Source organism: Telopea speciosissima, chromosome 7, assembly GCF_018873765.1.
Source record: "Telopea speciosissima isolate NSW1024214 ecotype Mountain lineage chromosome 7, Tspe_v1, whole genome shotgun sequence".
NCBI classification, from domain to species: domain Eukaryota; kingdom Viridiplantae; phylum Streptophyta; class Magnoliopsida; order Proteales; family Proteaceae; genus Telopea; species Telopea speciosissima.
Window position 1 is genome coordinate 10,952,555 of NC_057922.1, and position 26,854 is coordinate 10,979,408.

Consider the following 26,854-nt stretch of genomic DNA (forward strand, 5'->3'; position numbering starts at 1 on the left):
AGCACACAGCCGTTTCTTATTAAGTGCCAAATGAAGAATGTAGGATACAGGTAGCCATTTGAGGATTAAAACAAATTATAGGATTAAATTGAGGAGCAATTCTCCCTTTTTAGTTTTTACATGATAATAGCACAAATGAACAACGCTACACTGAAATTGGAAAGGAGAAATATATACATCATCATCATCTATACAGTTCCAAGTTGCATCTATAGACAAGCTGCATAAGAAAATGTAGCGACTTGTGAAAGAGCTTAAAGACGGGACTTATTCTTGTAACTAATACCCAGCACTGTACAGTAATCTCCCAATCTCCCAAGATATCAGAGCCAAAGGTTAACGCCTCTATGTAAGCTTTAATGGTCATGCAGTACTTAATGCGTCAGACATGCTCTCAAGCTAACGAGTGACTCTTTGAACGGCTTAGCCAGGAAGAAATCAATCCCATGAAACCTGCCTCAATTGGCTCAGCAATGTCTTTCTCCCGTTTCTCTAAAACTCTCACAAACTCTTCTGCACTTAATTTCCCATCATGGTTCGTATCAAACATGTGGAAAATGATGTCAACCACATTGTCGGTGAGATGCACACCACACACCTGTATCAAATATACCAATCTGTTAGGGTATAAGATGACAAATTACTCTCATCTACAACATATGAAAGAGCTGAAGGTAGCAAGTAGTACATGGGATGCAGCTCGTTGGAAATCCTTCCTTGTCAATAAACCATTTACTTTTCCATAACCAAAAATTGCCAGAGACAATGGCTTCAGATTTTTCCGTAGCTCCGCAAAATCCTTGAATTCCTCCCATGTAATTCGGATGTCTCTAAGACGTGGTTCATTGTTCAGTTTTTCAACCCGGTCAAGGAACTTGTTTATTTGGCTCATGTCAGCTGAAGCAACCATGGACAGAGCATAGTCCTTTGCCGATATGGTTCCACATAAATTGTAATCATAATGAGCAAACTCCAACCGCAAGATCTAAGAAGATCAAGAAGATATAATGATCATCTGAACTGTCAGTATAAAGAAGAACATAAAACTCACTGCTACCGAAATAAAAAATTGGCATGATGATTGATAGAATAGCAACCAGGAAAACAAAGGCCTCGACAGTTGCATATTTGAGCTAGTGATCTGAATAGAACAGGCATACCTAGTAACACCACAAAAAATGTCAAATATCTACTTGCCATGGTAAAGGACTTGTTTTCGGGTAATAGGTCATACATAATAGTGCCTCTAGTAACCAAGGCAGAAAAAGGCTTAACAATAGCTACAACAAACATTTTTCAGATGCCTATATGTCTAAGCTGGAAAATTTTCCATTCTTGAGGTCCAGGTGGCAATAGGTTTGTTAGTAGGGATCTAAATGAAAAGTCGAAAATCCCTATTCGATTCTTGTTCATATCCATTTAGGAGAATCCATATTCGAAAAATCGGTTTCCGGAAACTATCCGAATCTGTTAGAAATTTAATTAGATGCGGATACGGCTAGTCTTACATTCGATTCGAATTTGATCTGTTTACATCCCTGTTTGTTGGCACTATTCTAATCCTAGACATAGCCACTCAAAACACACACACACACACACACGACATATTAGACCCTGCAATCAAGATCCACTCTTCCTTTTCTCCTTTTCTTTTTTTGGTCATTCTCCAATCTTTCTTCTATATAAACCATCTTAAGAAAATGTGGTCCTTGTCCCCTTCAGGAATTAATTTTTCCCTGCTGACTAATGGCATTTCATAATTTTTTTTTAAATTTTCATAAAAGAAGAAAAAAGAGAGTTTTTTCATCATGGACGGCAATTTTCTGCTCTTGTTCCACAATCAAGAAGAGAGGAATATTGAGGGAATCCTAACATCTCGCTCCACATCTTCACACCACAACCTCTCTTTCTCTCACCCCCCCCCCCCCAAAAAAAAATAAATTCTGGTCCTGATTGGACTGATCCCTTCTACCTCTGAACTACATCATCAATGATTCATGTAACTGAAATTTCACTTAGGGGAAGGGTGCCATGAGGAATGAACAAACGTTTGAAAATGTGAAGGTTTATGGAAGAATGAGCATGCATAGATGATATCATGTAAAAAAAAATTCATGTTCAGAAATCAAACAATAGGTTTTCCTCAAGTATTAACAAAGAAGGATCCTACAAATGTTAAGAGCACCCTCATTGTAGATTAGTTCAAGAATCAAGTCAACAGGGGGGGAAAAAGATGAAGCGAAGACATACCTCATCATGTAAATTTCTCAAAAATTCGATAAATTTTCCATGTTGGAGGCGTGCTTTCCCATCCTTGCCAAAGAAGTATTCCAGCAAACCCCCATTTTCAACAGAAGTCCCAACTTTACGCCCAGTTCTCCGTCCATCCCTATGATGAACACCTTGCCTGTTATAAGATCGCATCAAAGCCATCACTTTCTTAAATTCCTCCCGGTCTATCTCTCTGTAAATGGATGTAACTGATCAGCATTGAATACATGGCTCTGGCAGAAATGAATAAGAAGCAAAACCAACAGGGTAACTAAGAAAACCATTTAACATTGTGATATAGCAGATAAAGAGTTTAACAGAAGTTATAAAATGTTAATTTTTTCTTAAGAACATTTATCAAGTCATAAAAAAAAAAGGCCATACCCAGTATCAAGTCATAATGTAATGAAAATAATAATGTTTTGAGTTAATGCAAGAGCACACAGATCAAGTTGAACCCCACAGTCTGAGGCAAGCATTTGACATAAGCTTTGCAAGCTTTTAAGATTAACGTTGAGTTTCTCCAACTGCACCTCAAGGTTTAGGCTTCAAACCCATTAAAAACAATATCACACTCCCATACAACATATTCTTATCATACCTCTACACTTCTACAGTCAGAATAGAATACTGATACTGGTAACCAACTAAGATGCATTAGCATGCTTTGACACGAGAGCATGCTTATAGGTTGCACGCACCTTACTCAAATAGGGGCATTTAGCTATAGTGGGGGTGCACATAGTTGTCAAGGCGTCACCTGGGCACCATCTCAGCATCTGAACTTTTTTTTTTGTGTGTGGGGAGGGGGGTCTAGGCGGCTGTCTCCTTAGTGTCAAGGCACTGTTTTTGTTTTTTTTTTTTGGTTATTATTTTTAAATTTATTCCATTTCTTATGTTTTCTATTGACTAATTTACATTGTTGGCCCTAAAAGCAAAGTCTGCTTGCGACTATGGGTCAAACCACCCAACCTACTTAAGGCAACAAGGTTGTGCCCTCACTATCACCAATTGGTTTTAACACAATGGTGGCGCCTGAGCCTCAAAAGGACAAACAATTGGTACCAGAACCATGGTTGCAGGTTCGAGTCACTTGGCAAACGCTGAGGAGGAGATTGTTGGCCCTAACAACAGGGTCTCCTCGCGACTCTGGGTCTATCCGCTTGACTTCCTTGCTTAAGGCAATAGGGATGGGCCCTCACTACCACTTATTGGTTTTAGTGCAGTGGTAGTGCCTGAGCCTCGAAACGATCAACATACATGATTATTATACACCGCATTACACGGAATCATTAGAATCACTTAAAAAAAAATTAATCGAAAAAAACCCTTGATTGGCTGCTCAAGCCTTGGCTGGGGGAGAAGATGAAACCCTTGACTCATCCAGCGATTCCAACAACCACGAACCTGGCTCCAGTGACAGACTGCAACCTTTTCTCCCGATAAGTTCATTTCTTTTGTTTTATTATTTTCTCCGTTCTTCTTCTTCTTTTTCTCTGTTGCGCTTTTTTTTTCTTTGTTATTCTCTTCTGTGTCAAGTTTTTTTTTTTGTTTTCTCTGTTCTACTGGTTTAATATTTTATCTGTTCAGTATACTTATCCTTTACCAGCGGCACCTCGATTGCAGTAGTGTTTTTTCCTCTTCTTCTCTGGTTCTTCCTCTTCCTCTTCTCCCTTTTTTTTCCCTTTCTTCTCCAGTTGCCCGTCTGTGTTTTTTTCATTTTCTTCTGCCTTCAATTCTTCTTTCTCCCTATTCTTCTTCTTCTACTTCACCGCAGAGTTGTGGAAACAACCCAAAGAGAGTTCAACTGAGGACCTTCACAAAGTCATAGAGACCATCTCCTAGGATCATGACGATAGTAATGAAAATCTATACTGCAACACAAGGTAAGTGTTAAATGAAGAAGAAGATTCTGACAAATCAATTCAATTCACATGTTTGAGTTATAGGATAATCATACCCCTTCAGGCTTCTTCTAGTTATATGTTGATTTTTGATGACTTGATGTGGCTTAAAGTTGATTTTTGATGACTTGATGTGGCTTAATATTGACTTTTGATGATACAAGGTATATGTTGTAGCATACTAAATGATGTTAGAAAAGAGGGGAAATAAAAATAACACTTGGGCGCCTAGGCCAACGCCGTGTCACCTAAGCGTTTAGGCGCCCCTCCACCTCCTTGGGTCGCCTTGTCACCTTGAGAACTATACTGGGTTGTATCTTGCTGGACTAATGAATAGAAAGAGTCATCGATAGGACAGACAGCACTGACTATGCGTGAATTAGTGGTGGAGGGTCAGTGAGAGAGGGGAAGATATCTGAGAAGGAACTCAGAATTGCAGGGGAAAAGAGTCACGCACACTCACTTTGAGCAAAACCCAATATCAACTTTCTATTTTTCAAAACTGTTTCTTTAGTTGGGTACATGCAATTAGATAAAGGAAAAATAAAGACTCTAATCAGACTCCACAACTGAAACTAACTTGCAAACAAACTCTATCTCCTAATCCAACTCTAAAACTAAAATAGAGCTAAAAAATAACTAGCCTACTATCTCCTATGTATCCTACCCAAAGCAAACATATGAAAATATTAAACTACTACCAGACAGACCTTATTGGACCCAAAACCCAGGTTGGGCTGGTTCCGTCTAGGTTTAGGTTTCCAAACCAGGTCATACTTGTCCAAACAGTCAAGTGCTACTACATCAACTCTCCTCTGAAAAGAACTAGACTCCGTCGAGTTTGGGTAAGGACCAAAGAGGCCATCTGAGTCGACACACTGGAGGAGGGAATGATCACACTACCTTCTTGAGCTTAATGTTGGAGAGATCTTTAGTGGAAGAAACTTCATTTCTTTGTTGCTGTGCTTGAAAGAGTAGGTATTCGCATACCCACAATGCTGAGCCTTTTTATGAAATAGTCACAATCGACCAAAGAGATTATGACACACATTCAAAGGGAGGACGTCACATTGTACTATATCCACAAACTCACCAACAGAATGTGTGAGTAAACACCTATCAATAATCTTGAGATTGGTGTTGTTCACATATGCAATTTATAGCGATTTAGATATGGCGTTGTTTGCAATCCTAGCTAACGAACATCTTTAAAGACGACATTACTATTAGTGCAACTACCGCCATCGATCACCATGCTGAGTAATTGGTGATTGCACTTCCCACGGGTCTGGAAGATACTGCTGCGGCACCATTCTCATCCTCGGTGACCTTGTGAGTGGTCAACACAAGACGAAGAACATAACAAGATTGGTGCTCCTCATCACTATCATTGTCTTAGACATCACCCGGCTCACATTCTGCCTCCAAATTAACCGTCTCAACATTCAGGTGCTCTTCAGGGACATAAGGTATAAAACAATCTTTATCAATTTAAGCTACCAAATGGTTGGGACACTAAGCACTAGCCTTTGGCATCACAGGCGGTCTGGTGAAACCACGTCGAGGTGGAGAATGGTCGATTAGGTTGTGAAGATGCTAGTGATGAACCCCTAGCTTGTGGCTTGCCAAATGAATTTCCTGGGATGAAGACTGTTGCTGAATGGAATTATCACCCCTAGGAAAAGTATCTATAAAAGTCGGTGTATGGCCGCTTCAGACTTTATTTTGTTCCTCATATGTCAACTTCACAACACCCTCCATTGTATGCAGTCGACTTGATGCTAATGCAACAATAATTCGAGAGTGCAAACCATTGTGGAATTGTGTCACCAATACCTCTTCATCCCACTCAAAATCAAAATAAATGGCTAAATAGTAAAACCTGGCAACATACTCCTCAACTGTGCAAACTTGAGGTGCATGTGCTGCTTGCATAGTTGTCAAAGCGTCTAGGCGATGCCTTGACAACTATGGCTGCTTGTAGTAGGTAGGCAAGAATCTTCAGTTCATGGCTTCACTCATCTCAGACCAAGTAGTGATTAACTCAATGCCTTGAATCTGATTCTACTATTGGTACTTGATCCACCAGACTCAAGCCGTGCCCTTCAGCGTAGCCTTTGCAAATAAGATCTTTCTGGCCTCAGTCAACCTATACCATCTGAAAAAGATCTCCAAATTGTGAACCCAGTCAAGGTACATCTATGGATTGTTATCCCCATAAAAATCGAGGACTTCCAGCTTCACTCCTCTTTCAACTCCATAAAGAGGACCGTCATATTGACCAACTCAATATGGTGGTGGTGCAAGATGCGACAGTGGTGGTGACGGATGCGTAACATGAGACTGACCTTGTGGGATGGAATTGGAAGAATCCCTAAACTGTACGAGACTCTTTCCTTTATCAGAAGCCACCGGTCAGTCAAAAGAAGCTTGCATGGATGCCATCATTATCTAGATGGAACTGATAGTTGTGTTGAGGATATCAACACGATCCGTGTGAGGTTGGCAATTTCTATCCTGCTTTCATCTTCATAGGATTTAAGCTGTTGGAGAATCTCATTGTTTACCACCATGGTGAGGATATGGTTATAATCTCCAAATTGGTGACGATCCCGGGGTTCAGAAACCCTATTTGGAATCACTAGGGGCATACACGAGCAAGAGAATACTCAAATCAAAGTATTAGTGACCAAACAGTAAATAACTTAAGTTTAGGAGAGATTGGCACAACTATAAATATAAGGAATCTGAAATGACTTAATAGAGGACGGAGGGGTATAATGGGAAATAAACCTTTCAAAGCATTACCGTGGGTAATATAGGAAGGGGGTAATTCGGAAATAAAAAGAAAATGTCTTAAAAGGAAAAAAGACTTAAAAAGGTGAGGGTAAAATGGGAAAATAAAAGAAAAATAGGAATAAGGAGAAGAGAAGTGGGGAAGATAACGTATAAGGTAGTGAGGGCAAACTAGGAATGGGAAATAAATTAATGGGAAGATGTAGTAAGGACGAGAGGGAGGAGCAATATGGAAAGTGGGGTTAAGAGGAGAACTTATCGTGGGAAAGGGGATGGTTTGTCTTCAACCTTGCGATTGTGCAAGGTGGAAAACCAAAGAGTTCCGAGGAAGCCGGCCACTTTGGAGGACAGGGAGTCGACTGCAACGGAGGGCAGAAAACCAGGTATGTTCTCTCTCTCTTTGCTAGTGGAACCCAAGGGGAGGGGGGCTCGCTCGATGTCACAGAGAGAAAAAGAAGGTGAGGGGGTTGTTGCGGGAATCGAAGGGATGGGTGGGAAGGTGTAGCCGAGGGGATTGGGATTTCAAATGATGTAGGGGATGAAAACAGTAACGAAAAAAAGAAGGGGAAAGGGAAATACAGATCATACCTTAGCAAAGAGAGGGAAATGGAGAGGGAGATGGAGGGATTATTTGGCTCTTATACCAAATTGGTGGATGGCCGGTGAGAGAGGGGAAGATATCTGAGAAGGAACTCAAAATTGTCGGAGAGAAAAAGAGTCATGCACACTCACTTTGATCAAAATCCAATATCAACTTTCTATTTTCAAATCTGTTTCTTTCGTTGGGCACATGCAATTATATAAAGGAATCATAGTTGTCACGGCGGTTAGGCGACCCAAGGCGGTGGGAGTGTGGCCCTTACACTGGCACGAGCCAATGGTAGCGTGCACGGAAGCATCAATAGGGTGGGATTTCCGTCTTTCATGGGGGGAAGGGTGATCATTTTGTGGGGACCTATGTCTAGGTGCAGGAGCCACACTCCCAGACAAGCTCCTTTTTCCCAAAGGAAAATAAAGAATCCTAATCAGACTCTACAACTGAAACTAACTTGCAATCAAACTCTTATCTCCTAATCCAACTCTAAAACTAAAATAGAGTTAAAAAATAACTAGCCTACTATCTCCTATGTATCCTACCCAAAGCAAACATAAGAAAATAAAAGACATAAAGATTAAACTACCACCAGCCTTTATTGGACTCAAAACTCGGGTTGGACCAATTCGGTCTCGTTTTGGGTTTCCAAACCCAGTCATACTTGTCCAACTAGCCAAGTGCTACTGCATCAATTAGCTTCCGAAATCAAGCAGTCTCAATTTCACTACAGGATTTGTGAATGAACACTGAGCTGGGACACCCTGGAATGGTGTGCACCACATGCGGGGAGACTATGAAAAAGTAGTTGAATATTATTGCGTAATCCTTTCCTAATGTAGATTAAATTTTTTATTGATAACTATGTCCTACTGTATTTAAAAAAAAGGGGCCATAACCCAGTGCTGGTCCCACCAATGCAGGATCCTAGAGGGTTGAGTTCGGAAACGAACCTAACCTTTGGCCTTTTTTACACAAAGTGGCCGCTTTCAAGATTCAAACCCACGTATTTGCCTTGGTAGTGCAAACCTTTTACCATTGATCTACTGTATTTACTTCCTATTAAATATGGATGGCATGTCCCATAGATTGCATAGATATTATAGGTTCTGCATACTTTAGAGAACCATAAAAGTGTAAATACAAAAAAGGGTTCTCGCCTTTCACAAGGCTAAAGGCAACAATATAGTATATGTGTAAAAACAGTCATCAATCACATCCATATCCATTACTAGTCACCTTAGTAAAGGGGAGATAACAAAAGGGCAGGAAGCATAGTTGTCACGGTGTCTAGGCAATCCAAGGCGGTGGAGACGGTCCAAAATCAAGGTGACCATGGAGATCAAGGTGTCGGCTTACGCGACCAAGGCGTCCAAGGATCAAGGTGCCTAGATGCCTAGGCAACGCCTTGACAACTATGGCAGCAGGTGATGAGAACGAAGTAGGCTGTTCCTTTTTTAACTGTCCCAAGTTCTCTTTTTTTTTTTTTTTTTTTTTTTTGGGGGGGTTGAAGTTTTGGGGAGGATTGGAAGCTTATTGGGAAAGAATAAGAATACAGCAAAAAGATGCAAGGATGGGAAACAAAAGATCATAATGTTGCCCTTTGGCCACAATGCCATTGTCAAAAATTAGCAAACTAGAATGTCTAAGAGACACATACCCATTATGATCAATGTCAAACATTTTGAATGCCACGGAGAAGCTATATTCTGGGATGCTGAGGAGTGTTACAAAAAAGATATACCTGATAAGAAACAAAATGAATTAATTTATATATAAAAAAGAGTGGAAAAAAAAAACTGAACATCTGATTGAATCAAATCCTCATATTCAACAAATCATGTTGAGAAACAGAGAGTATAGCTTGGCAACTCACTCTGCAAAAGATATAAATCCGTCATTATTAGTATCAAAAAGCATAAAAAAGTTTGAAGGATCACATCGCAACTCGCCAGGGCTCCTCTCCCCATTCAAATACCCTTCTCTAATGAGATTTGATTCAGATGGAGGAAATACAGGAACAACTGCTCGCATCAAGTCTGCCGGTGTCATGAATACCTCCCCTCCTGGATGCCGAAAAGATGCAAAATACTCAAAAACCTGACGACATTGCAAAGGTAATGGATCAATGAGCATAACGTATTTAGTATTTACAGAGTAGTAATTCAGTCCCTAAAAAAACTGTTAACTGGGTCACCATCTCAATGCTACGTACAGTTTGAAGCTTAAGGAGTCCGATGTATGCAATTCAATCCCTAGGCCCAAGGATGATATTATGTTGAATAGTGAAAAATAAGATCCATAACCAAAAGAGGACAAATATGAATGTACAGATAGAATAAGCCATGGAACTTGAGACCAAACCAGGTGAAACTCCAACGATCCTCAATGTTCAAACAAATATAGTGCGTTGTATTTGAGTACAAAGTGAAAATACATTGGATTCTAACATACATAAAGACATCAAGTTACTGAGTTTGCTAAGAAGAAAGGAAGTATTGTTGCATGATTGTACTACTAAAGACAAAGTTGCCCAAAGTTGATTACCTTTTCGGGAGGACTTCGCATCCTGATGCGCTTTTCATATTTAAAGAAAACCTTCCTCCTAAATGCATCTGCAGTAACCAAAAAGCAAGCAATAATTAGGTAATATGTTGAATCATGACTTCAACATAAAGGAAATGAAACAGAACCAACAAGAACATGAAGAGCGGTGAGAGAGAAAAATGGCATACTTCAACTGATAAAACATAACTTCAATGAGGACTTTATATTAGTAAATGAAGAGTTTGACAAGCAATGATAACTTGTCAAATCATACTAACCAGCCAGATAATAACCAAATATCTGATGATTTTCAAGATGCCAGTGGTCTGAACAGTTATTAAATATCAAATAAGTTGCTAAGTCAAATAATGCACTACATATAAGAAAAACAAAATTAACAAAAAAAGTTGGTTTCATAAGGTAAGGGGGCTTTCTCACTGTGTGGAGGATAGTACCAAGTAATTGACTAACTCCTTTGAATACATCCGCAATCCAACCTCTATGCTCAACGTTCTATGTAATGCATATCATAAAATACAAGATTTATTTTGCTTTTTAAATCCAAAAAAAGAAAAGGAAAAGAAAAGGAGAAAATCTGGTAGTAATTTTTTTCTCCCATCACACTCAAGGACCAATTGCCTTTTCGCAGTTTTATATAAGGTATTGACTTTGAAGGGAAAAAATCCATGTGAGTGTTACAGTTTTAAGAAAATAGACAGATGACAACAGCTACAAGCATGCAATAGATACCACACCATGAAGAGAGAGAGAGAGGGGGGGGGGGGGATTACAATCAGTGATGCAAAAATATAAAGGAAGTTAAGGACAAGACAAATTTTAATAATCTGTCTTCTAAGTTCTATGTCAAATTAAGAGTCTCATAATTTTCCTCTGAAGATTAGGATTGCAGCAACAAATGAAGAAACTATCCTTCAAAAGAATGTACCATTTGTCATATTAGTCCAATATGAACTATCAGTAGCAGGCAGAACAGCATATGAAATTATTAAAAAGTGCAAAAATGAAATAACCAAATCATACAAATTAAGAATATGAACGCACCTAATTGTGTCATCTAAAAATCAAACATAACGTCCTTGACGTTTTAAAAACCCACCATTTCGCAAGATAATCACAAAGTCTAAGGAGGCGTTAGGATTAGGCTACATATCTTCCTCATAAACAAAGTCATTGATTTAACCGCAAGGAAATCAACGTTAAAACCGAACGACTTCATTGGATAGAAAACACAATCGCAACCTTTTCATTTTCTTTGAAACAGAAGATGGCACAATCATCAACCACAAATTAGAACATACATCAATATTGGCTTTTAACGAAATTTCTATGTAGTCTAAATGTGGGTAAGTATCAACGGCTTGTAACTGAGTACGCAACTCAAACCAATGCAACAACAAGCTCAGAGTTACCCAAAGAAAAGACAGTTCCTCATAAACAAACCATCTAACAAGAAAATATCAAAAACAGTCAAAATTTGTAGAAAATTAAAAGCGACACAAGTACGTAGAAAGGAAACAAAAAGAAAATACCTCCAAAGAGGTACCGAAATTTTTTCCCCTCAGCCGCATCTTGAATACTAGAATGAAGCTGCGGATCCTCCTCCGCTGTGGTCTTTGTTGCAGTCGAGCAATCGGCTAAAGTTGTAGAAGAAAAAGAAGAATACCAATACAAGAACCCTAAGCCCGAACCGACGGCAATCCCTGAAACGGACTTGAGAAAGAATCCAAAACCAGAGTTTTCCCACTTATCTTCCACAATGCTCGACGAAGCAAACAAGCTCGATGAAGACGAAGACAAGCCTTCTGCTTGATTGAAAATGGAACGATAGTTCAAGTGCTGGATCCCGGGGAGTAGGTGGACCAAGGTCGCAGATCTCTTCAGCGAAGCGCAAGAATACATCGTTTGGATTCGTCCTTGAAGTAGCAGAGAGATAGAAGGATCGTTGTGAAATCAAGGAAAGAGAGGAGAGATCGAGAGTAGTGAACGAGTTTGGTGAGCTCTATGTGAGTTTTAACCGAGAAAAGGAAGGAACTGCGTTTGGGGTTTATACAGAGAGTGGGGGACTTGGGAAACGTTTTGGGGGAGTCTAGTTTTTCGCAGCTTTTCACTCGACTCATTATTACCGCCCAAAGGAGCTGATCGCCCACAGTTACCCATTTTACGGTCTAATCTGTGGGCGACAGCGTTTGGGCAAGTGCATGTGCATGTGTGTCGCTGACGGCTGACCCGGATCACTTGAAGTTGGGTCACCCAAAACTGGTCTGCTCCGTCTTTGGCTAAAACAGCCATTAAAATGTAAAAAATGGAGTGCAGCTCATGTTCTCGTATACGAACCATTCTTGTACCGACATGAGCCGCACAGATGGAATCCAAGAGACCACCCACTACCTCAGGCCGGCACTAGTACAGTCTCTCTTTCTCTCTCAACCTGGTGGAAATGATCCCTTTGTTCTTCCTCATTCCACCCTCTCCATTGGGCATAGCCATTAGCTTCAGGAAAGCCAGCCGCGTGCCCAACTTTCTCTCATATGTATGGGAGAGGGTTCCTTGAAAGGTAACGTGGCCCCAAGTCCAATGGGAGCGTGCACGAAAGCATCAATAGGATTGGAATTTTAGCTTTTCACACGGAAGCATCAATAGGGTTGGGATTTTCGCTTTTCATATCCCTCTCTCTCTCTCTCTCTCTTGGTAGAGGGACCGATGTCTCCTTGAAATCGCTCTCTAATGCTAGAGATTTTAGGAATTCAAGCTGGGGTCACGTTCTCATACGTGAATGTACGAGAACGGCTCACAATTGTTTAGATGGAATCCACTGCATGTGGGTCCCACAGAGTAAATTCCATCTGAATGACTGTGAGTCACTCTCGTACGTCCCACAGAGTAAATTCCATTTAAACGGCTGTGAGTCATTCTTGTACGTTCACATATCTTGGCTCGATTTTCATCTCCTCACAGAGATTAAACTAAGGTGTGTGAGAGTTGCTCTTAAGGTGCGGTCATGGTTTTAGTGCATGGTATTAGAATGGGTATCGACGACCAGTAAAATCGATACGGTATCAACACGATATCGGTATCGACGACTAGCAAAATCGATATGTATCGCCCGATACGGACGATATGATATAGATACTTAGAACCATGGGTGCGGTCCCAAATCCCAAATGTTACATATTTAACTGATACGACAAAAGCTCTAAAACTGGTGAAACGCATTAAATCAAATCCTTTAACTTATCTCGTACTTGGCTGATCCAATCTAACACCTATACACTAGAGTGGATCCCACTAGACACATAAAAGAGGTTCCTTCTACAGAACGGCTGTGTTAGCTCCTTAGCTGTAGCCTTCTCTAGAAGATTCTCCACACATGATTTTCCAGTTTCTCTATTTCCATGCTTTTCCACATTAAGTGGCCCCTGGCCCTGACCCCAAACTGAAAGTTGACTTGTCAATTTACACTCTTTACTTTATTATTTCTCACAAGGACCTCGTTCCTAATGGTGTATTTATTAGATAGGAAGTTATAAAGACCCTAGAATGTGGTTGGGGCTTCCCTCTTGAGGGTTAAAGAAGTGTGGGGAAAGGACTTCGAAATTTGGTCTTTGGGACTTTTCATTCATTAATTCGCATTAAGTACTACGAATGGACCCGACCCATAAGTAGAAGAGCCGTGAACTTGTGGACTGTGACCACATGTACACACGTGAAACCGACCGGGCTGGTCTCTGGCTATGGCCACGTTCAATGGCTGGGCCTACTGTGGGCCTACGCTTTCACCTAAGTTAACCATGTTTTGACCATGGACCATTGGGCTGGCCTCGTCCTTACCTATCCGTAACAACCAAGTAACCAACTTTGTGATTTGACATTTGGGCTGGGCTGGGCCATTTTAGTTACTGACTTACGTTCCCTATACTTAGACCATAAAATCACTAGGTCACAATCTCATCCTATCTTTTTTTTTTTTTTTTTGAAAAAATTGTTTTGGTAATAACATCATCCCATCAATGAATTCTCAAAACAGGTAATAGGTCCACTCCAATCTCTCTGAACTCTCGCATGACCGACATGTTGAGGAAACTGTCGACCCAAGCAAGTTTTAAAACTCAGGGTGAGGTACGGGATTGGTTTATTCTAGGGATGTCAAATGATTGGTTCGGTCTGATTTTGATCAGGTTAAACCGGTTTTAGTTTGAGAATGAATGAAACCAAAACCAAATCGTTAAAGAGTTTTGGTTTTCAGATGGTTACAATTTTTCAACATCGGATTAATACTAGTTTAGATCGATTTGTTTTCAAGCTTCAACCACATTGAAATCTTACATTTATAGCCAAGAATAGGAAAATTAATTTGATGTGTTCATGTTGTAATTAGAACAAAAAAGAATAAATTTTAAGGGAAAAATAACAAATATTGAAATCAATGAAATAGAGTTTGTAGCTTAAAAATTATTGTTTATCATTGCAAGGGGAAAATAACTAATATTGAAATCAATGAAAGAATAACTAATATTGAAATCACAAAATGAATTTTACTATCAAATCATTCATTTAACTGTCCAACAAATTTTAGGTAATGAACAATGAGATCAATTAATATATTGTTACAAATCAACAATTTCCCTATTCATAACCTAGTACTTATCGATTTGTAACGTCCTCTTACAACAAGAAATCTTCTCACTACCTATAAAAAAAATAAAAAAAAATCTTCTCCCTGATATTGAAATCAATGAATAATCAACTCTCCTATTCATAACCTCATATTAAATGTTTTTGTATAAGTTTCATTCGGTTTAGTTTTCAGTCTAGATATTGGTCGGTGCAGTGCGGTCAGGTTTTGTCCCGATCTTGTCATACCCCAGTCCAAAACCAGTCTGATAATGATCAATTTAGTTTAGTCTGGATTTTTGTCAATCTATTTTAATGATTCGGATTAGGTTTTGACACCTCTAGTCTATTCTAATATCCCAAAATCGGTTGAGTACGATCTGATTCACTCAAACTCAGTATCGCAGAATCGGATTCCAATCCGATTTTTAAAACCGTGGACCCAATACCTCAATTATTTAGTATTTGTTTTCCTTCCATGCAAGTTTGAAATCCATGGGAGGGTGTGCTTGTTTGCGCATGCAACTAACACAAGATGGATCAAATCATCACCATTTAATTAGGGTTTTGTGTTTTAGAGAGAGAGAGAGATGTATTATTATCCACCACAGAGTTTGTTTCTTAATTCAATTATTACGGTCACAAACTCTCAAGCTGCAACTATCACTAACAGTATCTTGAAATGATGCGGTTTTATACTCTACAATGTCATAAAAGATAGACCAGATCAGCCCCATTGAACCGATAACCCAAGCAAAACTTTGCATGTTAAAGAGCACCTTTGGCTGAACCAAACTAATCCAGACTAGACCATGGTCCAACCAGTTTCTTAATCTTCTTGTAACTATGATTACAACTTGAGGGTAATTAACTTTAAAACATACCAAGTATGAATTGATCAGAATAGTTACAAAAATGAGTTTGTTAAAGCCACTTAAAAATACATGCAAATAAGATGCCTAATCTATGGCCTAAATGTAATGATTTTGTGAGGTTATAAGGAACACAAATGCCCATGAATCTCCACAACTGTTGGATCCAAAAAGAAAATTTGAGATACATGCCTATTACAATATCATTATGGTGTACTAATCACTCAATAAACTAAAAATTAGTTTGTGATAAGTTCCAAAATTAAAGTCAAACACAGCCGCATATAGATCTTTTGCAAGTCTCACCCAAATGGCTTTTTCTGCAGAAAGTAGATTCACTGGTGGCCATAGACAAACCTTTCATACACTGATACAGACCACTTTGGTGATAACCCAGAAACCCATCTGATTCAAATCCTCTTGGATTGGATGGTTTAGATTCCACAATCAGAACTTCAACCATTCAAAGAATGTTGTGGATAAAGGTATAGACTAGAATCAAATTTTCCACACTTTGGAAAAGAGGTTGCTTTAATTTAGTGTAACCTAACTCAATAAATAAGCAGAGAATAAAGTTTGAAATTTTGAAGTTATAATCTTTATATACATTTCTCACCTCCCCCCACAATACACGCAACTCTAGGAAATGTGACCCACAGACTAACCATTTTCCAAGCCGTGATTGATGCCAATCTTTCCAAAAGGAAACCTTGTGGCTTACTCACAAGTGTTTGATCATGTGACCGGTTTTTAGGGTGAATAACTACTAAAGGGTCCCAAGAACCAAATTCTCACTCTCATTTCTCTCTTTCAACTACCTTGCAATTACAGATAAAGAGTAGAACAAAAGCAAGAGAATTTAAGTGAACCCAACAACTCCTCCACTCCCATTCATGGGTCTACACTCTACATCTTATCTCCTGCTTTATATATACCCAAAACCCATCTCACATAGACACCAATCTTAACAGAAAACCATGGACTGGTTCTCTTGGTTATCCAAAACTGACCTTGAGCCTTCTCTGGTATATGAATATGGCCTTGCTTTTGCACATAATGAGCTTGAGGAAGAAGATGTAACTTACTTCAACCATGAGTTCTTACAGAGTATGGGCATATCCATAGCCAAACATAGGCTAGAAATACTCAAGCTTGTTAGGAGGGAGAAGGGTGGAAGGTTAGATGCTGTGTCTAAGCTTATAGCTGCAGTGAAGAAAACCAAGAGATCTCTTTCTAAGTATATCCACACATGGGTTCATCGCAATGACTCTGCTCTCGTCGTTGTTTCGAAGCCTAATTATAGTAAGCGTTGGAGAGGAGCCATGTTGAAGAGGAATAAGAGGGTGATGACACTGAAGCAAGAGAGGTTGATGCTTACAAATGGAAGTCCAAAGGTTGCAGGGCCTCCTAATGGTAGTGGAGGTAGTCCAGTGGTCTATCAACTTCACAACGATGACAAAGTTGATGATGATGATGCGTATTGGGCTAGTGCTGTTCAAGAGATCAGGTGGGATGCTATGTTTCAGGATTTGAAACCAACATGAAGTTTCTTACTGCAATCTTCTTACAATTGGTGAGAGATGGTTTTTCAGTTCTTCCACCAGAGAATTTTGCCTTTTTTTTGTTTTTTTTGTTTTTGTAATGATGGGGGCAATGAAGAAACCCACTTTACCTTCCATAGGGTCTGCTTTTGTCATGAAGATGTCCACTTTGCTTCAGTATTTTTCTTTTCCTTCTTACTTACCTCCTCCCAGTCCCCACCTCACTTTTCCTTTTTTTTTTTTTGGTTGCTGTGATAGGAAAGAAAGCATGAAGAGCTTAGTTTGTAATGGAAATGATTATAGTAGGCAAGTGTGTACAACCATGTTATCCGATAGAGTTTAGTAATGAATCTAGATATTCCCTGAGTGGTTTTAAATCTTCCTATATGCTCTCAAGAAATTCAGCAAACGCCCATTGGTTTCTTTTGATAAACCCGGAATATGAAATTCATCTACTCAGTGATTCTATCAATAGATGCAAATTAGCATTTCAGGCATTTAGGTCTACCGACAACCTTTTATTAACTTGAGTAACCGAGTTCCAACAAATGGTATTAGAGCTGGGACTTGGTAACTTTGGTATGCTTATGTGAAGGCTACCGGAGCAGCCCCGACACTTGCCTTATACCTTCTATATTAATTAGTTATTCATCAAAGAGGACTTCAACAGAAGTGTAGGCATGTATATAGATCTCAAGAGTAGCCACTAATTTTCTGTGATCACTTACAAATAAAAGATAACTAGAAAGTCCTTTTGGGAGGTTACAGGTATTGCAGACACGGACCTTTATCCGCTCCAGTACAGCACCCGCTGCTGTACACATCATGCGATGCAGCAGCGGCCATGTCTGTACAGTGGAGCCTGCTGTGCAGACATGGCTGCTGCTACACTGCACGATGCGTACAGCAGCACTGCCTGTACAGCAACGGATAAAAATTCTTGCAGACACACACGCACAAAAAAGATATTAAGTGAATCCAATCAATGTCTCAACCACTATCCACCATACGTAATGCAAGCACAGTTGTGGCTTAAAAAAACTCTTACGCAAGAAACAAGTTCGCAGGATAAATCCAGCCACTATTCAATTTTACAGGGCAGAGAAGATAAATAGACAATAGTATATAATGAACTTCTGTTATTTTGCAGTTTACAGAGATTTTTTTATGTAAAATACATCCCTCCAGCCTTAAAATATGGTACCTACCACACCAATCATTGTAAGACTATATTGAATGCATCAGCTATAGATGCAACCTTCTGTTTACAATAAAGACAGATTTAAAACAAAAAATTGATACTCCAAGCATTATCAATATGAACCCTCCAATACCATTAATATATATATTTTTTGGACTAGAATGAAGATCAAATTACAACAATGGACGAAGCATCTTGCCTCGAGCATGCTACACATAACCCCAAAGCTTCAAGATCTTCAAGGAGAAATGGAACTCCCAATTCCCTTGGGCATGTAAGGGTGCAAGGACAGATTGGAAAGCAAGCCATAGAAGCATTTCATCTTATTAATATTCATGTCCCAAAAAACTGAACTCCCTTCAGTGACTCAAATTTTGAGGGTGACGGAAGGAACCATCAGCATATAGCATTTGATAAACAGGTTTGATTCTAATACTGAGGATTATGCTCAATACAGAGCCCAGACAGCAGGTGCCAGCTAGAACCAAGAATGTAAGCCTAAAACAATTAGGACCCAAGCAGGAAGCACTCTTTGTGAGCAAATTCAACCCCTGCTGTTTCGCGGCCTCTTTATCATATACATAACCAGCAAGAAGACCTGAGAAGAGGAATGCACCAAGAGGATTGCCAATCCCCATGAAATTGTAAATTATACCAAAATGCTTCAGCCCAAAAAGCTCAGAGGCAGTTGAGATCATGATAGTGAACTGAGCTCCATAGCAGATCCCGAGTAAAGCAGTAGCAGCATAAAGGGTACCGCTGAGAGCTGAAGCAAACAAAAGATATGTAATAATCATGATTACTTGTGTGCATGTCATCCAAATTGTCCGAGGCATTGTTTTCGACCTGCAGGGAAAATATTATCACACATCAAAACAAACTTATCTGGGATCAAAAGGAAATATAGTAGATGTGTAGTAGCCTCTGTAGTCTTTTACTGCCACAACCAACAGTATATGGTTTCACTAACACAGACAGCACCAAGTAAGGATCGCCTTATTGACGGGCCATAGCAGAGATATCGAAACCATTGGATCATCATAATCATTCTCTAAATGTAAAAGTAAGGGTTCTCCAATCAGCGGTTTCAGAAATATTGTCTCAGGGTGATGAGCTTATGAAGTTCATTAATTTGTATGAAATAGATGGTCATGGAGCAAGGATCAAATAAATTTCCAATCCTAATTGTCCAATCTGTTACTCTCTTTCTGCCGGATGTTGCTGATTGATCAAAATCAGCAGTTTCCAGTCAGTGATTTTTAGGCTATGGTCTAGCAGTAAGTGCATAATTGAACTTCATGTGCTATTTTCTCACACACAGAGAGAGAGAGATTTCAAAAAATAGCATACCAGGGGAAAAATAATACTGACCTGACAAAGTACTCAGAAACAGCACCTCCACCAAGACGGCCAATAAAATTGCAAAAACTGAAGAGAGAGAGCAAAATTGTTGTATCATCCACACCTTGTGCAATTCCAATCTGAGCTAGATTATTGAGAACAGTTATTCCAGACCCAACCCCAAAAAAGTAAACCAAAAAGAGAAGCCAGAAATCTGCTTTCACAATAGCTTCACGGAACTTGAAATCATCCCCTCTCCTTGGTCGCTTCTTTTTCTTCACTGCTCCCTCCCCTTCAGCCAGAAGTATATCAATGTCTGAAGCATCATCACTGTCATTTAAGCTTCCAAGCTGTGTTGCTGATGAAGATGGAGTCAACAATGGTTTTGTTTTGTCTGAATTGCCTTCACCTGGAATTAGACTATCTGATGAACCGATAGGTAGGCCAAGTGTACTTGGCTTCTTAGGATTAGTTGGGTAGAGTGTCATCTTTACAGGGATTGCAAATGGAGCCATGAGAAGGAGAACCATGATAGCAACAAATATGTAGGATAAAGGAGCACTCAAGTTGAGCACATCAGTCAATATAGTGGTTGTGAGAAGAAAGATGCCAAGAACAACACTAGCAACTTGGACAAAAAAAAAGTGGCCATGTTCTGCAGAGTCATCTCCAGCTGCTGCTGGCGTACAAGGCCTAACAAAATACATTACTGCAAAACATACAAGAGGAATTCCAAGTGTGAGGAACAGCAAGAGCATTGAAGAAGAGTTTTGCAGCACTGCAATGTAGATCTCTGTGTATACTGCAGCAGCTATTCCCCCATATCCTTTGAGAATGCCAGCAACAGTGCCCCTGGTGAGAGGGAAGTTCCGCATGTTAGTTACAAGCACAGCCGTGCTGAACCAGGCACTGCTATTAGTGGCGACACAAAGAGCAAGCCATAACTGCCATAATATTAACACTGTTGTAAGACACACATAAAGATAAAGCCCAAGCCGGAGTAGGTAATGAAAGTAAGATGTTAAGCAGGATATGCAAACTGAAAGTGGCAATAGAGAAAATTAATAGAGATTGCAGGAAAAAAAAATTGCTAGGGAAAATTGAGATAAGACGAGTGATAATTTAGAGATCAAACATCAGCAAAAATAAGACTTGAGGCATGAATAAGTAAGACTAAACTGGCATGCTAGCTAATTGATGACTTTCTCTCAGTATAAACTCCTTTTCACCTTCTAAATTATTAGCAGTTACACATTTATATGTAAATGAGTTATTTGTGTTTCCACCCTTTCTGCTCCAACTAATAATTATAATAACAATGGTGATGATCATGATAGCAACAACAAGAACAATTCGATCTCTTTATTTTTATTTTAAAAAAATACGTGTATATTATCCCCTCCCAAGAGTCTCCATCATCCAGAGCTTTTAAAAATTGCTGCACCCTGTTCCTGCTCCCATATCCACTCCATGCTCCGGTAATTTATGAGCATTTATGTGTGTGTGTGTGTTTGTGTTATTATTGTTGTAGAAAATATTACATTTTAATACATATAAATTGATCTCTCTCACACACACACACACAGAGAGAGAGCATAAGTTGATCTTAAACCAAATAAACACACATGACATAAGCAGGAATTTGTATTTCTCTGCCTTTCCGCTGTTTTAATGGATATCCGGTACCCAAGCCAGCAGTTAGGTATTACATAGATCAGGATACAGATCCAGTCATATCTACTCTGTATTTGGTCCATTAAAGCACTTCCATTAAATTATATACATTTTCCTGTCCATCATACATTATATGGCGATAAAAGGCCATACCCAGTGCACAAGGCTCCCGCGTTTAGCAGGGTCTGGGGAGGGTCAAATGTACGCAGCCTTACCCCTGTTTCCAGAGAGGCTGTGTCCAGGACTTGAACCCATGACCAAGTGTTCAGCAAGTGAGCACTTGACCAACACGCCAAACGCGACCTTCCTCTACATTACATGCGATAATAAACATTAATCATCCCATCAAGACATGAGCTGATTCCATTTGGGACTTCACGCAATATATTATTAGAGAACATTTCAAATTAAAAAAAAAAAAAAACTAGCATATCCGGACCATGATATGCAACACATTTCCCCACCATGGTTAATGTTCATCCAAGAACCACTATTTTATTCAATATTCTGTAGACTACTGTAAGGGTGGTACACTTTCTGATACAAATGCCTTGGGATTTGGTCAAATGGAATAATGCTCAGCACAGATTCCACCTTTTGTTTGCGAAAATGGAATTATATCTCGAGATCCAAAAGATGGTCTCACCAAACTTACAGTAATTTTACCAGTCTACAATTTAATGCACCCAGCAAATATCCTTCGTTAAATATAAAAATATATCCATGGGAGGAATTTGCTCTGACAGGCAAGCACCATCCCATAGTTTTGAAACCCCAAGGTCTTTCACCATTATCCCCCAGGACCTAATCCAGCAAAACTTCAAAGGTCTCCATTTCAATTGCATCTGTTCTGATCAAAGAATGATGCTAGCAAATGAGTTTGACTATCGAGATCAGGACATTAATGCCCTGAGTACATCATACCACCAACTAGAGTGGTTACCTTTGTATCCTACGGTAAGCGTAGAAATACCATTGAAAAGAGCTCCATGAAGCTAATGTCAAAGTTTAGAGACATAAATATCATGAAAAACACTAACCCACAATCATTTGCCTCATCCCAGAGAAAAGTGGTGATGAGGTTGATTAAACCCCCCCCCCCCCCAAAAAAAAAAAGAAAAAGAAGTTGAGTTGTCATGCCTGATAATAACTTCATGATGGTCCTTTCTTCATGAAGGAATGTGGAGGATGACAAAGTAGTGTCTTTGATCATGATTACTTCAGTCAAACCTTGGATTGAAGTGAGTTCACTTGACTTTTGAATATCTAACTAGGCCAAATAGGTTCATTATTGGACTGCAGAGTTATCCTAAATTTTCTGTTTGCTAATGAACAAAAATCTGTGATCAAACAAAAAACAGAAACCAAATTAATTGTTTCATTGTCCTTTAAATCTCGGTCAATTTTTTTTCTTCAAGAAACTAAATATAACTCCATTAAATCTATATTTATCAATTCATTCATCTTGCTACCTTCAGGCTGCCCTGGAACACAGAACCTACCTGCCTTTCAACCTACTTACTCTACTTCACCCCAACTATATCAATGTTGATTTCTTAATCCATAATTCTCACTTATTCACCAAGCCCTGATTTCCCTAACCCTAAACCCAAACTTTTCCCCAGGGGTGATTGTGTATAAAGTGAAATAAAAGTACAGTAAAGTTGAGGCAAGTCAAGTTAAAGAAAGAGTTGCTGCTGGCTGTTTGGTCTGTTCTGAATAGTAGAGAGAACGTTAAGTGAATTACCAACGCTAATAATGTTTGAGAGAAAGTGAGTTTTCGGTCCAAATTGGATGGAAAGTTCACAAAAAAATAAAAAATTAGGCAGACAGACTAGCACAACAGTAACATTTTGTTGGAAAATACTTTTGCTTTCACCTAGTATCTTCATACTTTTGACTGGTTGCAAGTTGAGCAGGTAGAGATGAAACTAAAACTATTCTCTGATAGAAACCAATTTTATGCATTTAGCTGCTTAGACAAGTTATATTCCCAGAGAGGAGAACTTTCCATCACTTTTGTATTGTTAAAATATCCAATTTGGACTGAAGAAATTTCTCTCTCAAAATACTTCACTTTCTTTCTACTTATAATGGCAACCAAATTGCCTAAAAAATTCACACCTTAGCTTATCTTTATTTTACTTTCATCACTTTCTACGATAGCAGATAAACCCAAGCTGGAACCTGATATGCTTCAATGTCCCAAACTCAACTCTAATCATATTTCAAATTATCCTCAGATTTCAATCTTACAGGCACTAGATTGATCCTTCATCAAACCCTACAAAACAATCTACATCCAATTACAGTAAAAGTTAAAACTATCATTAGCCTGTCAAAAATGAGTAACCATTCATCCACTGTAACAGGGATATCAAGACTAGTAACCAACTAAGAGCATTGAATTAGATTGCTTAAATATTTAACTATACAGCTTACTGTATCGCACATTAATATGAGAAAGTTTCAATGCCAGTTTTCCCTACTCTGAGACCTTAAATTGAATCTTCCCTACTCCTTTGAAGATTTTACTAATCATTTTAGCTACAAGTCTCAAGAAATCAGGATAATGTACCCAAGCCATTAAAACCAGCAACCAGCCTTACAAATATCTTCAGACAAGATGATTTAAAAAAAGCAAACAACTCCAACCGGAATTCTTAAAAAACAATTATCACAATTGCATTTCATGAACCCTTAAGGGACAATCACCAGAACATCTGTGACTGCAACCAAATGGTTTCTTTTTTAAATCCTCTAAATTAGATGGATTCATCGATTTTCTAACAGTTGCCTAGCTTTCCCTGAAGTTCACATAATAGTCCATGTGTCAACCACAGTGTAAATATTTCCATTTAGAAACACAAATCTAGAATGCATGAATAATGCTATTCCTACTTAATCTCTAGAAGAGGTTTTAAATATTTGAAAGTAACATTAGTTAAATGAGAAGCAAGCAGTAAAGTCACCTGAAAACTGAAAGACACCTCAGCAAATGAAGTAATTTGGCGTTTAGTTTGCAAGACTAGAATATTTACATGCACAACAAAGACATAGGAATACTTGAGAGCCCATCTTCTAACCCCAAAGTTCAATAAGTAAGACATTTCATGTGTGCTCAGGTACAGAACTATAAGATTTGAAAGATACCATTCCTGCTTGGATCAATGTAAATATAAGATTTTGGTAGCTACATTTTTTTTGGATCTCTAAGTCTAGATCTCTCCAACAGATTTTTGGAAACAGCCTCTCCTGTGAAGCAGGGGGTAAGGCTGCATACAATTGCCCCACCCAGACCCTGCAGCAGCGGGAGCCTTGTACACTGGGTTGCTCTTTAGCTCTTTTTGTTCTCTTTGAAGTCTAGTCCAAGATTTAGAGATCTACAACCCAGTGTATTGACTCCTCTAGAAATAGGCTTGTTGTAAATTCTTGGGGGTCTATCCCCCTCTCTCCTTCATGCCCATGCCTCTCCCATTTTGTAAAGGCAAGGCTCTGTTTGTTGTTTTGCTTGTTCTCTCCTTCTTTGGTAATGAATTATTTATTCACCAAAAAAAAATAAAATTTGTAAACACAAGAACTTGATACAAATCAAAGAAAGAAGTATGAGTTGACCCATTAAAAAGTTCAATATGAAAGTTACTCCATCTATAACAGCATCAAGATATAAAATTCAGATCTGAGAATACCTCCTAGGAAAAATATATTGGCGTTACATGAGTATTCAAGGCTATGGCATTCCTAATCGGCTAAAGTAATAATCTATGAATACTTTCAAAATCAGATACCACACAAGTCCAGACAAAAGTAAAGAGAAAAATATCATGCAGAGCAAGGCCAAAGGAACTCAGATATAAAGGATATTGATGCAAATTTTTTTTTTTTTTTTTTTTTGGGGGGGGGGGGGGAGGGGGTGTTACTAGATCTTGATGCAAGTTCAAGATCTTGGATATGCATGGATCAAATCTCACTCGTCTAATAAAAATAAGGGAAAACGATCACTGCTTGGTGGCCCCCCCTACGTCCTCTCACAGGGCAACGTGAAATCACACCCCTACCCCCTGGATAGATACCCATGCGTGCTCCCTCATTGGCCCAGACGCTGGTGTAGAGACCATGTGACCAAGTAGCGATCTCTTGCTCTAAAAATAAATAGATAATGTAACACAAAGGAAATGCCATCCATGGCTTTTGTCTGGTGGTCGTGTTAAAGGATCATTATGTTATTTCAATTGCGATATTGACCAATTAGAGGACACTTCACACTAGATTGATAGCATTAAGGCTCCAACGGGTTTACGAATCCAATGCTCCGAAGGGAATCACGATTGTCATTTTACTTTGTTCATTCGGTATTCATAATGTATAAAGTGGAAAATTTCCAAGGTTTTCTCTAATTTGTAGTATAAGCTCAAGATCAATAAAATTCCACAAGTCACAGAACTACTTAAGCAAGTGCAGAAAGTTAAAAACTGCTAAAGGCAACGACCACAGACTACTGCATCGCGTAAGTACAGACAAACTTTTAATCGAGCCCAAAAGTGAGCTTTTATTTTCGAAGTCCTTTCAAGAAACATATCATAACCTGCAACAGAAGCGACCAACCACACTTGCACAACAAACGACATAAAATCATCCTCTACTCATCAAAGTTGCAATTAGAATAAAAATAAAAATAAAAATAAAAGAATTCACTAGACAAAATGTAAATAAAAGCAAAACCATATTCTCAAATGGGTAAGGGAGGAAATCAACTCACCACCCAATAAGGCATAGACTGAACAGTCTGGCTCACAGCAAGCCAGATAACTCCATAACCCAAAAAACAAGCTGTAGCTCCAATGGATAGAACAACCCAAGGTGGTAATTTATTGCAGACGACACCCGGAAGAATACCAAAATTTTCTCCGATATCATTAGCAACTCCAAGCATGGTAAGCTGCTGTTGACTAAAACCCATAACAGATTTAAGAGAAGGGGAATAGAGAGGGAAGTTGTAACCATTCCCAACTGCTATCTGAACCCAAACTGCTGCTCCTAGACCCACCCATGGTGGCCTACTCCCTGATTTCAAAACCGGCATGGTTGATTAGCAGAGATAGAGAAAGAAATTGCGACTGTTTCTCCAAAAACTGGCCTCTCAGTAACTCATGTCGTCCACTCTTCACTGTTGCTTTTACCCAAAAAAAAAAAATACTCTTGACTGTTGCTTCTTCCACTTGGCTTAAGGGAAAATTGGGGTGGGGGGTTTTTGGGGAAGGATCCCAATTCCCATACGTTGTTGGTTTCAAGATTAAGGGAGTGACAACCAAGTCCAATGAAAAGAGGAAAGTGGATTCAGCGACGAAACTTCTCACTCTCGGACTATTCGTTAATGCCTTTAATGGTTGGTGACCAGCACTTCACTTTTTTTCCCACCGACCTCTACCCCACGAAATTAATAATTTTGCAGGGCTGTAAATCGACAATTGAAAATCCGAATT

At 39.1% G+C, this 26,854-nt stretch overlaps 3 protein-coding genes across 4 annotated transcripts; 1 reads left to right on the forward strand and 2 right to left on the reverse strand.

The window, feature by feature from the left end:
• Window positions 1-258: 258 nt before the first annotated feature.
• Window positions 259-12,092, reverse strand: LOC122670089 (calcium uptake protein, mitochondrial-like). The gene is made up of 7 exons (XM_043867052.1): window positions 11,661-12,092; window positions 10,111-10,178; window positions 9,440-9,663; window positions 9,224-9,307; window positions 2,251-2,464; window positions 689-985; window positions 259-598 (listed from the first exon to the last, which is right to left on the reverse strand). Exons 1-7 carry the CDS (start codon window positions 12,028-12,030, stop codon window positions 395-397), a joined length of 1,461 nt encoding a protein of 486 aa, XP_043722987.1. The 5' UTR covers window positions 12,031-12,092; the 3' UTR covers window positions 259-394.
• Window positions 12,093-16,467: 4,375 nt separating this feature from the next.
• Window positions 16,468-17,538, forward strand: LOC122666725. 2 transcript variants are annotated; one of them, XM_043862783.1, is made up of 2 exons: window positions 16,468-17,030; window positions 17,073-17,538. In XM_043862783.1, the coding sequence occupies exons 1-2, from the start codon at window positions 16,592-16,594 to the stop codon at window positions 17,156-17,158; spliced, it is 525 nt and encodes a 174-aa protein (XP_043718718.1). In that variant the 5' UTR covers window positions 16,468-16,591; the 3' UTR covers window positions 17,159-17,538. The 2 variants fall into 2 exon arrangements, with proteins under 2 accessions (XP_043718718.1, XP_043718717.1); XM_043862782.1 differs by having other exon boundaries at window positions 16,471-17,538.
• A 1,129-nt stretch (window positions 17,539-18,667) lies between these two features.
• LOC122670049 (protein NUCLEAR FUSION DEFECTIVE 4) lies at window positions 18,668-26,541 on the reverse strand. Its single transcript, XM_043866996.1, has 3 exons — window positions 26,131-26,541; window positions 19,728-20,641; window positions 18,668-19,202 (listed from the first exon to the last, which is right to left on the reverse strand). Exons 1-3 carry the CDS (start codon window positions 26,452-26,454, stop codon window positions 18,716-18,718), a joined length of 1,725 nt encoding a protein of 574 aa, XP_043722931.1. The 5' UTR covers window positions 26,455-26,541; the 3' UTR covers window positions 18,668-18,715.
• Between the last annotated feature and the right edge of the window lie 313 nt (window positions 26,542-26,854).

Coding starts and splice junctions, on each gene's coding strand:
- LOC122670089 (XM_043867052.1), bottom strand. CDS start 12,030: ATGTATTCTTGCGCTTCGCTGAAGAGATCTGCGACCTTGGTCCACCTA. Junction 10,179..11,660: donor ATTTCGGTACCTCTTTGGAG/GTATTTTCTTTT, acceptor TGGTTACTGCAG/ATGCATTTAGGAGGAAGGTT. Junction 986..2,250: donor TGAGAAATTTACATGATGAG/GTATGTCTTCGC, acceptor TGATCTTCTTAG/ATCTTGCGGTTGGAGTTTGC.
- LOC122666725 (XM_043862782.1), top strand. CDS start 16,592: ATGGACTGGTTCTCTTGGTTATCCAAAACTGACCTTGAGCCTTCTCTG.
- LOC122670049 (XM_043866996.1), bottom strand. CDS start 26,454: ATGCCGGTTTTGAAATCAGGGAGTAGGCCACCATGGGTGGGTCTAGGA. Junction 20,642..26,130: donor AGTCTATGCCTTATTGGGTG/GTGAGTTGATTT, acceptor ATATTATGGCAG/TTATGGCTTGCTCTTTGTGT. Junction 19,203..19,727: donor GTTTCTGAGTACTTTGTCAG/GTCAGTATTATT, acceptor TTTTCCCTGCAG/GTCGAAAACAATGCCTCGGA.